Consider the following 14,349-nt stretch of genomic DNA (forward strand, 5'->3'; position numbering starts at 1 on the left):
CCTGCAGACAACGGTCTGTCAAAAGACTCATTCCTGCTGTCTCTTCTGTCGTCATAATTCATCGAGAAAACAAAATGAACCTCTGAAGACATTAGTCTCATTCGATCATATTTAAAAAACATAGCGTGCAGTTATGAAGTTAAGACCTCTGTCTGTACAGGAAGTTATAGATGGGAAACTTGTCTTTAATGCCAAAAAGTGAAGGTTTAGTGGTACTTAACTCAGTGCTGAAACAATTATTCAATTTGCATAGAATTTCTCGGTAGCACTTATGATAATTGATTAGTAAAATATGCTTAATTTTATGTGCCGTTATATGTAATGCGTTTTGATTTCTGACCGATTCATCTGAAAGCATCATCTTGGCCTTAATTGGCAATTGTCAGTATTTTCTGATATATTTCTATTGATCAGTTTTGTTAGTGGCTGCTCTAATCTAATTTAGCCTTTATTTGTTGTGTTGAAGCTTTTCACAGCCATAATTGTTTGAGTTGGTGTGTGTCTGAATATTTACTGGTTGTGAGCGTCACACATTTTTTGAAAAAACGCCTCGGTCAGCAGTTTGAGAGTAACAACACAGCAGCGGAAACATCCTCAAAGGATTTGTTGATACAGACACCTTCCATTCGTCTCACCTCCCTGACGTAATTCTTAGTTTGTTTTCAAAGTTTGTACGTGACCTGTCCTCCTCTTTAAAGCCTTGTAGCATTAGGTGTAAAAGGTGTGTGACGGTGAAAACGGCCTCAGCCTACTCAGACTACTGTCCACTGAACAATACTTATTCTGTATCAGTCCACTCCAACGCAGTGTGGGTTTTCTGTTCCACTCAGTCAGTGAGGCAAGTAGGGTTGTTTCTATGACCGCATACCATACTGGTCATTTGCCTTTTTTGTCCCATTACTTACTCGGTCATATACTGGTAGCCATAATTATTACTGAGAGAAAGACATTTACACAAATGGCCCCCATAATAGCCCAAGAATTCAAGCCAATTCAGAAGTTCCTTAAGATGTAGATCCACTAATGGCTACTAGATTCTTCCATCTACATTCTTTTTTTTACCACCAGACATTATGGTCTCCCGAGATAATTTCATCTGTGGTGTGTGTCTTTATGGTCTTGAAAAGTTGAGGTTGATTTTTTTTTTTGTGTGTATGTCAAAGATGTCACCATTCTTTGCCCAATTTTAGAATGATCTAACCCTAATAACTTCCAAGGGGTTGGTCTCTGGTAAACCCCAATTCATGCTTCAAAACAGCCCCAGAAAATGAGGATGAAAACATAGGCGCTACATCTGCGCTTCTCTACTACAGTAATTTAATGAAAGCGTTACTGCATCCTATTGATTATAGCCCTCTTCAGGGGGCTCCAAATTTTATGATATGGAAAATAAGTTTTGGACTCATTGCAACAAGTATGCTTTTAATCTTATTACCTGATTGTAGATATAGATATCTATAGATAGATAGATAGATAGATAGATAGATAGATAGATAGATAGATAGATAGATAGATAGATAGATAGATAGATAGATAGATAGATAGTACGGGGCAAAAAAATTGAATATAATTTTTTACAAAAATGCACATTCTATACAATAAAATAATATTAAATAAACTAAACTAACCTAAACCTAAACAACAGTGCAATGGATTAGAACAAAACAACATACAAGACAGCAGTGCAAGGGTGTCATTGTTGTGTGATGGATTTTGCCAGAGGTGATTTATTGTAAAGTCTTATGATTTGTACCTGTTAACAAACTCTTCCTATTGTCATTACAAATCAGAGCTATTTTCAAGTTTGGCTACTCAGAAACACCATCATTTGGTATGTTTAAAAAAAAAAATGTTGATACAGTTTGATACGTTTGGGGCTTGTTTGAATGTATGTCCACAGGTTTTCAGCACGTTGTATATCAATGGAGGAGATAGTCGTTTTTGTAGAGATATGTCTTTGGTAACTCCAAACAAGTTGCAGCTTTTCATGGATTTTGTCACCCAGTTTTGCTTCATTTTGTTTCCCATTTTTCATTATCATGATAGCTGTTGGTTCAGTCAGTGAGCTGTGGACTTCATCTTCTCGTGGTTTCTGTGCCGATTCATCCTGTTTATCCTCAATTAACATCAGAGAAACTGCTTTCAGTGGAAAGAGAGTGTTGTGTAAAATGAATGCAGCAGTATGTGAATGATCTGCTCTCTGGTTTGAATAAATTTTTATTCTGACAAGTGCTGTAACTTCGAAACATAAAGTTAATCAGGTTTAAAAGCTTAATCATGATATGGAACTGTAACTGCCGCTTTCGGTGATTAGGGAAGGAATGCCGGTAAGTGATTTAGACCCTGCATTTTATTTTATTTATTTTTGGCTTTTTTCATTAGTAGTTCATTTGTGAGTTGTTTCTTAAAATTCACGAGAAGCAGTATTCTAATACACATGGGGCACTCACAGGCCAAACAGCTCTACAATGAGTCCCTCGATAACAGAAAGGAGCTCGGATTGTTGAGAGGAAGGTTGTTGAACTGTGCTGTTTGTAGTAGGCATTGTTTAACAATAGTACATACAGTAAATACACACACATAGACAGTACACACACTAACTGCACAAAAGTGAATATTCTGTGAAAGCATCCTGCATTACAACAGACACTATTATTATGTATTATTTGTTATTTTATATGCAATGCCATCTTACTTGCTTTCTTCTGACAAAAATGTTCAGACATGAAATTTAAAAAAAAAAAATCCAGATGAAGGAATGTGACCTGACTTGACCAGACTGTAAACATTTCTGTCATTTCTCTTGCTTAGAACTTTGACTTCTTGAACTCCTTCCTTTTCCCCCAAATCACTGCTGTAATGTAATGTAATGTAATGTAATCCTGGAAGGATGCTGGAGGTATTCAGAAAATTAGTAAACTGCTGGTGTCATGTGTTGATATGGCTACTGGCCTGGAGTCCAAATGTTGAAATGTTATCAAAAATTCTAATAGAAACCTTTTATTCTCATTGTCTCAGAAAAACACGCCAGTAAGACCTGAGCCTCTGAGGTCAGGTTCAGTTTACTTGAGAGAAGCTGTGAGGAGTTATCTATCTTGCCTTGTTCTCTCAGTAGGTTGGATAAGCAGATCATGACAAAGCTTAACTGCATTGTTCATAATCAGCAGGCCGGGTTCGTCAGATTTCGGCTCCACGCCAAACCACGGACTCCTGAAAGATTGTAGCCTAATTGTTTCACCTAATGGACTGACTCAAGTGACCATAACTCGACATGTCGCATTGCACGTCGGTCCTATGATGTTTGTAAAACTATGAGAGAAAAGCTAAACAGTGCATTCCAGATAGCAGGAAGCCGTTCCAGCCAGGGGGAGAATGGGATCATGTGTTTGTCAGGAAGATCCACAGATGAGTAATCAATGCTTCATGTGCCAGTGAGGCTAAACACATCAGGAAACAAAGCTGGAACTGTCAGGCAAGCAGGACTTTCCATGCTGAAAAGTACTGTGAGCTAACCAGGAAATGGGAATACACAGGATGAAATCAAGCCACAGTGCACATACTCAAACTTTAAGACAGAATACAGTAGAAGCTTTTGGACTTTCCTAATAGACCAAAGTAACTAAATGAAAAGTCCCCCCCCCCCCCCCCCCCCAAACAAACAAAACACAAACGTAATGATGACAAAGGATCAACTCTGGTCCTCGGTGGTGCCGGGAGCTGGGCAAAAACATGTAGTTGTGAAATGGTGCCAGGTGAGCAGACCCAGGAGCAAAATTTTGGGATACCTCGGCTATCCTGTACGTTTCCTCCCTCCCATCTACAGAGCTGTCTGGCTCCAGACATCCTGCTACATGGCTACTGGTGAATACCACAGTTGCTAGTAAAAATGTGCTGACTGCTGCTGACACCAGGGCCTGTGGCTGGTGACATAATTTGCAACCACAAAGTCATTGTTTGTATGAGGTGCATCCACTAATTGCATCTATTTATTTCAGGAGAACTTTTGAGATATACTCTTTTGCCTTCAATTTTACTTTTATCATCGAAATACTGCAGTACTCTATGATATATGCAGTTTTGCAGATTTAGTTTCAGGCATGTGATGAGCTACTTAATCATTTAACAAAGTTTTGTTGCAATGGTTCTCTTTTGTGCTGGTAAAGTAGAGCTATGACCCAAACTGCTGTATGCTAAGCCTATTTAGTGAGCTGAATATCAAATTTTGAGTAAAAAATACTGAGATTCTTTAAGAACAGTCCGCCACTGACAGAATAATGACAGGTTGAAGTAATACAATACATTACATTGCTGTTATTCATTGATGTGTTTAGCCTTGATAGTTCTAAAGAATGTGGAACTCCAAGGATGACAGCGCTGGGTGGTTGTTTGTCTCTTTTAGGGTTTGAAGAGCAGCAGGTCCTGTAGAGGCTGGGTTGCACAGCTTTTAGAGTTATGTCCTTGATTAATACAGTTTCTACGAGAAAACTATATTCTCCTGGAATCTGCCTCTTATTGTCCAAACAAATGCAAACAAAATGCCTGCTGAATATGTTCTGGTATCAAGGAGGATCAGTGTCGCCAGTGATGTGAGGTTGGACATCACATGAAAGGTACGTCACAGATAACATCCCTTGATTATGTTTTAGAACAACACCATATGTGGAGCTCCTGTGGCCAGGTGCCAATAGTACATGTGTGCACATTAACCTTCTCCAGTCAGAGGGCTCGCTGCTCTTGTCCAACCCAATCCAGTAGTAGTAGCTGTTTAGTCTAAAAGAAATGTTTGCCATTATATGGGCAGGTCACCATCCAGTAGTTTGTTGAACAGGAAGTGTTATACACAGGGAAGCTAATTAGACCCTTCTGTGTTCAAACTCACTGACACGTACTTCACAGTTTCACATATACTGTTCACACTACGTTAGTGTATAGCAGGAGAGGAACAGAGGTTGTTTGGGTTTCAACTGAGCTTACTAAGGGCAGAAGTGAGACCTACGGTGAGAACTGTCCTGTTAGCCAGGGCCCCCTCAAGTCGGTGGAGGAAGCACCTGTTCCGTGGTCATTATCTCACTGTGCTGTGAAGGGCTCAGCAGTCTGAGGCAGCACAGCCATTGTACTGATGTACGACGTCGGGACAAAGCTGTTTACGCTGCTCTTTCATTCATCACTCCATGTGCTCAGAAACGTGTTTTGATGTTTCGTGTTTACTTTTTACAGATGAAATAACACAACAACCGTGTTTACCCACCCTCAGCTGATACAGGTTTAAAAAGGGCTGAAGTAATGTGGTCATGATCAGAAGTGATATCAGAAAAATACCAGTGAAAAAATGTCAAAAATACTTTATAAAAAAACAGATGCAAGTCCTAAGAATTCATACTTACAGTATGTTATAATTTAAGCGTCATTGGTGTCGAGGACCATTAGTACCCCCAGTAGTCAAACAAAACACTGGGGCAGACAGGAATGCACACTGCTAACCCCCCCACAGATCTGACCTGGTGACACGGGGGCCATTCAGTCTACGTTAGGTGCCTCTTATTTTACTCTATTCCCCAGTGCATTAGTCACACAGATCCTGTCATATTCATACAGATGCAGGTGAAGTGTCCAAAGGTCAAATTCACATCTGCAGACAGTCTAGGTTCAGAGGCCAGATGTGACCTTGAAGCAGGTCCTGGAGAGACAAATCAGACAGAGACCATTTATTTGTCAAACAGTTTGCTATTATGAGAGACACAAGCACAGAGGTGACTATCGGTGGGTTAATAATTTATCAAAAGAATAAAAAGCCAACCTAATTCATTCAGTTTAATCTGATTGCTGCATTTGCCACACAAATTACTGAAAAGCTGTTTGTATACCAGTGTGAGTCTATACCGAGTAGGACACTCGTGTTTGTGTTGTTCACCACAGCTGTCACAAAATCTGAATCAGAAAAGGTCGTTATGGTCTGTTGATTTCTGTTTTCGTTTGGCCCTCATTGGCATGTGAAACCTGAGAAATCTGACACTGTCTGTAACTCTTTTACATTTCGCTGGCTTTTGGTTTAAATCTTTAATTTTACATTTATGCGGTGTCGGCAGTTACAGCATCTGCCTACCTAGTGCAACATAATAAGTGCTGTACTCAGTCGTCATTGTCTACTATTACTTATTTACAGAGCGAAACCAGCTGCACTAATTTATTTTTATTATAAGACAGCTCAAATGAATTGCGAAACTGTAGTTATTACAAGGCTTTGACATTGAATTATTATTATCTAAAAAGTACGGTGTTGATAAACTGTCAGGCTATGATTAACTGAGTAGTAAAAGCAGGTGTGTTCAGGTCCGTCTTTAGCACAAGTCATGAACTTTTTTTCCCCAAATACCTTAAGATTGACACAATTGATTTTACTGCTTCAGTTTTATCAGATTCCATCCCAGCAAAGGGAAAATGTATTAGATTATGATTGTTTTTATACTGTTCAAGTGATTTCACCATTTGAACCTACGATTAAACAATGTGGGGAAAATCCATGGACTTTTCTTGGATTCTGAAAGGGAATGTTTCTATTCTTGAGTATATTTCACAGAAGACTCTTTCCGCAATTATGATTGACCTCATTTATGCTTGGAAGATACAGTATGGTGTTCATTAACCTACTTTTGACAGGTTCGGGATCCCCTTGTCAACCGTGAAAATCACAGATACTTGAGGTTTAGCTGAAGGAGTAAGGTTTTGAGTCAGGGTGAATTAATCTGACAGTTAAGTGATTTAAGCATAAGAATTTCTAATTCCCCAAAGGATCCTTTTTATTTGCCTCTTTCTACATTTCTGTTTTCAAGTTGCATGTGGTGAACTGGCCGCATGTTTTTAATTTATGCTGTGTTTTTGAATACCCAAAACTATTTGAACAAATCCCCTTAAGGTATGTTGGGGAGACCAATGGGGGGTTCAGCAGAGTTGTCTTTTAAGACATTGATGCTGGACGGTGTGTGTTTGAAAAATTACCCTTTACATTTTTACTAAAAATACATGTTGTTGTAGTTTCTTTTTATGGTGTTACATTTCCTACACATCTGGCATTTATGAAGCTCGAAATGTTGTGTAGAGTATTGTTTGCAATATTTGGTAGATGACTCTTCCTTCCCTGCCTGACTAGACAATTCTTTCAATTTACTGTGGTCCATCATGGTCATCTAAAAATATCTATCTCTAAAATGAACCATATGTGCCTGATATTGCGTAACCGATCAGCAATTGAAACCAGGGAGCAGAGTTTAGGATTAGAAGTGGAGACGAGATGCCACCTCAGAGACTTACGAGATGGAGCTCAGCTTTGATGAGGAAATTAAACTTAATGTAATCACTATCTCTTTAACCATGCCACTGTGGTCATTTTGTTGACAGTTTTGTTTCTTGTTATCATCATGCGGACCTTGATTGTGGGGGTCGTGGTGCAAGCACTCGCATGTTTGTGCACCAAACCTCTCAGCTGGATGCCGGTTGTTTTGTCCGCTGCTCATCCTGCAGACCTGATGATGGTGGAGGGCCAGACAGGCAGCATGCAATTGACCTTCTCACCCCCAGCCAGTCACTCTCTGGCCCGACACCTCGCACTTCACTTTCCGTCATTGTGTTGTCTTCCTGGCATGCGACTCTTGCACGTAAATGGGAAAAGAACAAGGTAGAAGGAAGAGGATGGTGGAAGTACATGGTGTTGCACAGTTTTCCTGACCACATTGTCTTAGGAGTCACTTGACATGCAGGCTTAATAGGTTCACTGTCATTATCTGGAAGTTTGGAAAGTTGTCTGTTTTTTCTCCATTATTTCCTTCTCGTAACACCTGCTCTAAGATTTGTACTTTCAGGTTTGCATTTATTTGTATGTGTATGTTGTATAATTTCTGTGTTGTATGTTATGCTTTATATGTATTGTATACATATTATTTTCCCTCATTTTCGTCACAATAAATTCCCCAAATTGTTTGTTTAAAGCAGAAAAATGTTGTACTGCATATTGTTGTCAGAGGAGTCTTGAAGAAAACATTTTCTTTTTTTACTTATTTAATTAGTCATTTTTGCTGATGCTCAGATTAGAGGAGTCAGCTCAGTCTATGCACATGTTATTGCCATGGAGAAAAAACATGGAAGAACATTGGTGCCTGATTTCATTTAAATTTGTAACTCAACCAAATTATGAAATAATCTCTGAAAGGATTTACGGGCCTGAACTCATTTGTGGTACCACGAGCTCTTTTAAAGGTTTTATGATCCTTCGAAGTCTGTTTATATTTCCCCAAGTACAACACTCTTAAATGTTGTGGTCATAATAAAACACTCTAAACCTCTCCCCAGTCATGCTTCAGCTGCGTCATACCAGAGCAAAACAAAGTTGACTTTATGGAAGGATACCGTTGTCTCTGTCACTTTGTCCTTAGTCATCTTTTGTAATGGCTGCCGCCCCAGTTATAGCTGACCTGAGCAGGCATTAATGCCTTGTCATAGCATAAGAATGTAGGCCTGTCTTGTTCAGGCAAAGCCTGTGTGTTTCTTTTTTTTTCCTCTTGATGGGTGCTGCTCCTCGAGTGCTCTGCTGTGACGATGCTTAGCAGGTCAGACTGCATATCCAGTGTCACCGGCTGAGTTGGTGAATAGTGCGGTCGGGAGTCAGTCATGCCAGGCTGCAGCACATGATGCAGTGATGAGGGTTTAGCTGGAGGGCAGCAGTTTACTCGGCTTTGACATCAATACAGCAAGTGTGTCCCAGAGTTCCTCTGTCACTTGACTGTGGTCTAATTTAAGAATAGGAGATGTCCTTTTCTCTCCGCATGCGTGTATGCGTGGTGTATAAAGGCTATGTTTCGTACGTGTTGACCTTTGCACCTGTTGCACTGCAGTGTATGTCTGTGTCATGCTATAGATGGATATACTGTACAGCTTGTGTCTGAATCTGTCGGTCAGTGCCTTAACTTGTTCCCTCAGCACTGCTGCGTACTGATAATCAGTCCAGAAGGACACAAGTATAATTTCATACAAAACTTTACATAGTTCTCACTGTTTTGCAAACTGACCTTCTGATAGACATCTTTTGATAGAAATGCCTTTGTGTCTCCTTCTTTATAAACATCTTTATCGATTCTGTCTGCTTTGACTAGCCTCTGAAGTGTGGCCATGCATGTTTATATCCACACAGAGTTCTGTGTTTGACTGAATTGCAAATTACATAATTTCTCAACTTGGATGTTTAAACAAATAGCCTAAGCATATTTTCTTTGTTTACACATCACTGTACATAGTTAAATTTAAAATAACATTGGCAAAATGCAGCCCTTCAGAAATCATCACAACACTCAGCCTGCTTCAAATAGTTTATTCACAGTCTAACACCTGTAGGGGGGATGCATAGAACTCACAGGAGATATAAGCAGATAATGTCGCATCAAAAAAATGTTGAAAGCCATTGTAACGTACCACGTGTTTTTAGAAAAAGGTAGGGTTACAAGGAATCAGTATTTTTGACTATGTTCTTATTCATTTCCTTGAACTGCCCCATTTGTGAAGGCTTTATTTGATTAAGCTTCAACATTTACAGTGCATCCAGAAAGTATTCACAGAGCTTCACTTTTTCCACATTTTGTTACGTTACAGCTTTATTCTAAAATGGATTAAATTAGATTTTTCCCTCAAAATTCTACACACAATACCCCATAATGATAACGTAAATTTAAATTTTTGCAAATCTATTAAAAATAAAAAATCCCATGTACATAAGTATTCACAGCCTTTGCCATGACACTCAAAATTGAGCTCAGGTGCATCCAGTTTCCACTGATCATCATATGTTTCTACAACTTGATTGGAGTCCATCTGGTAAATTCAGTTGATTAGACATGATCTGGAAAGGCACACACCGTCTATATAAGATCCCACAGTTGACATGTCAGAGCACAAACCAAGCCATGAAGTCCAAGGAATTGTCTGTAGACCTCCGAGACAGGATTGTATCGAGGCACAGATCTGGGGAAGGGTACAGAAAAATGTCTGCAGCATTGAAGGTCCCAATGAGCACAGTGGCCTCCACCATCTGTAAATGGAAAAAGTTTGGAACCACCAGGACTCTTCCTAGAGTTGGCCGCCCGACCAAACGGAGCGATTGGGGGAGAAGAGCCTTAGTGAGGGAGGTGACCAAGAACCTGATGGTCACTCTGACAGAGCTCCAGCGTTGCTCTGTGAAGAGAGGAGAACCTTCCAGAAGGACAACCATCTCTGCAGCACTCCACCAAGCAGGCCTGTATGGTAGAGTGGCCAGACGGAAGACACTCCTCAGTAAAAGGCTCATGACAGCCCACCTGGAGTTTGACAAAAGGCACCTGAAGGACTCTCAGACCACGAGAAACTAAATTCTCTGGTCTGATGAAACAAAGATTGAACTCTTTGGCTTGAATGCCAAGCATCATGTCTGGAGGAAACCAGGCACCGCTCATCACCTGGCCAATACCATCCCTACAGTGAAGCATGGTGGTGGCAGCATCATGCTGTGGGGATGTTTTTCAGCGGCAGGAACTGGGAGACTAGTCAGGATAGAGGGAAAGATGAATGCAGCAATGTACAGAGACATCCTTGATGAAAACCTGCTCCACAGCGCTCTGGACCTCAGACTGGGGCGAAGGTTCATCTTCCAACAGGACAACGACCCGAAGCACACAGCCAAGATAACAAAGGAGTGTCTTCGGGACAACTCTGTGAATGTCTTTGAGAGGCCCAGGCAGAGCCCAGACTTCAACCGATTGAACATCTCTGGAGAGATCTGAAAATGTCTGTGCACCGACGCTCCCCATCCAACCTGATGGAGCTTGAGAGGTCCTGCAAAGAAGAACGGGAGAAACTGCCCAAAAATAGGTGCCAAGCTTGTAGCATCATACTCAAAAAGACTTGAGGCTGTAACTACTGCCAAAGGTGCTTCAAAAAAGTATTGAGCAAAGGCTGCGAATACTTATGTATGTTATATTTTCCTTCTTTATTTTTAATAGATTTGCAAAAATTGTAAACATTATGAATTATCTGATTATTTGTCATTATGGGGTATTGTGTGTAGAATTTTGAGCAAAAAAAAATTATTTAATCCATTTTGGAATAAGGCTGTAACATAAAAAATGTGGAAAAAGTGAAGCGCTGTGAATACTTTCTGGATGCACTGTAAGCTACGCAGTCATTCCTCTTTCAGTGTGACAGCCATAAGTTTGTAAAACGATGTCAGAAGTCTGTCCGGGTGCATTGGTCCCCGAATACAGTGAAGTTTACTAAACACTGAACTCCCTAAAGTGTCTTTGAACCTGTGCCAGCACTCAGGTGTCTCTGCAGACCTACAGGCAAGATAACGGCTAAAAGGAAAGACTCATTGGATATCATGGAGGTGAATTAATCTCCTCACCATCGTTCCTCCATCTTTTCTGTTTTTCATTGTCCTTTACAATTAGTCCCTCTCTCACACATGCATACACTTCTATGGATACACACACACGCACAGGATGTTATATCTCCTCTGATCTTCTGAGCTATGCAGTCGCAAATGTGTTTATCTCTTTTTTGACAACAATGAATGGCATAGTTGGAATACTTTAGGACAGGATCACAGTTATCCACACTTGTCCTTGGATCCTGTCTGGCCTCAGTGTGCACGCACACACACACACACACACACACACACCTCACTACAATGCAGGTTTAGCAGATTTCCTGTGGACTATTGTATCTGCTGGAAGATGGTGGCATCCTGGTCCAAACCTCCAGCTTGACCTAGCCATATCCCCCTTCCCTCTTTCCTCCCTTAATCTCCATTTTCCTGCTCTTTTCATCTGAAACTCTCTCTTCTCCTTCTCTGTTTCTACTCCTCTTCTTTTTCTGCCCAGGAGACACTACCTTGCCAGTATATTTGTCTTTGGCTGTACACAGATCCATCTATCCGTTGATCCATCTGTTTTTGCCCTCACCCGCCCCTCCTCAATGTAGTCTCCTCTCTTCTTCCATGTGTCTGGTGATCCCCTGTGTAACCCCTCGAGGAGCAGTCTAAACACCATTTTCAGAGCCAGGGCCAGTTGGGCCTCCAGCAAAAACAGAGAGAGACCAGACACAAACACTCGGCCCAGCTGCCTCCCATTTTTTGGCCCTGTGCTTTCTTATGTGCCACTCTCATTTTCAAAGTTTGTCTCTCAAATAATAATTCATCCGTTTCTCCATACCTTGACTGGGTTGATTATTGTCTCAAAAAAAATTATCAAAAGGGTTTATGTGAAAGCAACATTAATAGCAATTAAGTGTCCACCTATAAAATTATTTTGTTGATAAACTGTATAAACAAAACAAAAACATCATCAGAAAAAAAAAAAAATTCACACTGCAGATGTTTTGTGTCAGGACTGGAAATTACTCACAATGTTGCTTTGAGACCTAAAACCTGTTTAAGATGCTTTTTATTATGGTAACAGTGTTTCTGAGTTCCTCTGCCCGCAATTTTCTAAAAATGGCTCAGTTTTGTCATGCATAGAAAATTCTTGATTTGTGTGATTCTCACATCCTCAGTAAACAGTGTTTGGAAATATAAATGATCAGTTTTTCCAGGAAGAATTTGGAAGAAGCAGAATGGAGAATCGTAATACACGTCCGCTTCACTAACTTGTATCCAAAATTCAGCAAGTTTGACTATGAATTTTAAACTGAAACCATCAGAATATGTGAAACCCACAAAGGTCAACCTTTTCACACGTTTTTATTTCTTAATTGGCAAAGAGTACAATTTGGTTATAACAGCAAGATAAATAAACATTGATTTCCAGTTTGACCTTTTTTTTTTTAAGATACTGTCATTAACTATAATCAGTTTTTGTGTTGCTTCATTCCTTAGTATTTTTCCATTGGTTTTTATTGAAGATGATTCTTTTAATAGTCAAAGAGTTCATGAGATGAGGGTTCCTTCATTGTTGAATTTCCTGGAAAAGAAATCGTGAATATGGCACTTCCCACTATGTGCCATGTTCAGTGCATGTAATTGCAACCCTGGAACAGGACATCCTGTATGCCCTCTATGCAGGCATTGGGATTAGCTAGGATTTATTACAGTAATTTGCTGATGCTCTGTGCATTTCATGTTTGAATGGTTTCCCACCTGAAAGTTTCAAGGGACTGTTAAGAAATTCCAGTCCTTGGTAAACAGGGAAATTGTTGTCTCTGAAATGTTTGAATGACTAAAAACATGCTGTTTTACTGAATATCTTTTCAGTTCTGCCAGCCTGGGGGTTGGAGGCTGTCCAGGGATCGGAAAGCACCCACCTTCTTCACCGTTGTGCTGACGGATATTGAATCAGACCGACACTACTGCTCCTGCCTCACGTTCTACGAGGCCGAGGTCAATCTGCAGGTAAGACTTTAGCACTGTCGTTCACACACTCTACCCTTTACTGTATTTGTGTAGGTGAGTTTTCTCCATCGAAAAGAACATAGAAATATCATGTAACATATACAGAGAATGAACAGAGCCGATGCAGCCATGATACAACAGTGCTGAGCCACTGTTTTCGCCTTTTTAATCTTGTTGTAAAATCTGTTATTGCAAATATTTTGCTTTTGCCTCCTTTAGAAATATGTGCTTCACATCACTCTGAGCAGCAGGCATTTTGTCCTCCCTGTAGGGCTCTTCTAAGATCATCACCATGATAATCCTGAGTTTGTGGACTCTGGTTATGACCATGAGGTCACCGTCATCCTTGTGTGCGTCTCATGACTCTTAGAAACCCTCAGGGATATCTCAGTTGGGCAATGTGGTGGTATTCATTTTCTGTTTTCCATTTTAGGCTTATTTATTTGAATATTTTTACGGTCTTTGGCACTTTTTGTAACTTTTAGGAATGCTTGTCGCATGCATGTTGTCTTCCAGAATTTCAGGCATTACAGAAAACAACAGCCTGCTTGGATCCAGCCTAATAAATTGTGGGCAGGCTGAGAGATTCTCTTATAAAGGAAGGAAAGGACCTGTGCTCCCCTCCAGCTTTTTACATTTGATTTATTCATGCAAACAAGATTGTGTTTGATTACAGATTAGTGGTCACAGCACAAATTTTCAAACCCCCCCCATAAATATTGATTACCACAGATTTGTTTGGATGGGATCAGTTTTACTTTTGAGAATGATCTTGTTAATCTCTCTCCTTGCCAAAAGCCCACAGAATACCAAGCTAATTGTTTCACTGTGTTGGCCTTTGTTGGAGCCCTTAAATGACTCCTGCCGCTCTGCCCACTGTGACTTCACATCATTTCACATGTGGAAGGCAGTCGTCACTCACTCTCCAGTTAGATGAGCAAAACATT

The 14,349-nt window shown here is 40.3% G+C and overlaps 1 protein-coding gene across 2 annotated transcripts in view; it reads left to right on the forward strand.

The window, feature by feature from the left end:
• The window catches only part of sbf2 (SET binding factor 2), a 93,458-nt gene that overhangs the window by 20,772 nt on the left and 58,337 nt on the right, over nucleotides 1-14,349 (forward strand). For both annotated transcript variants that reach the window (XM_069173351.1, XM_069173352.1), the window contains exon 3: nucleotides 13,265-13,402. In XM_069173351.1, coding sequence (XP_069029452.1) covers nucleotides 13,265-13,402 — 138 coding nt within the window. The remainder of the gene's footprint in view (nucleotides 1-13,264; nucleotides 13,403-14,349) is intronic.

Source organism: Embiotoca jacksoni, unplaced genomic scaffold (assembly GCF_022577435.1).
Source record: "Embiotoca jacksoni isolate LCO1_2020_lvr unplaced genomic scaffold, fEmbJac1.0.p SCAF_6, whole genome shotgun sequence".
NCBI lineage: Eukaryota > Metazoa > Chordata > Actinopteri > Embiotocidae > Embiotoca > Embiotoca jacksoni.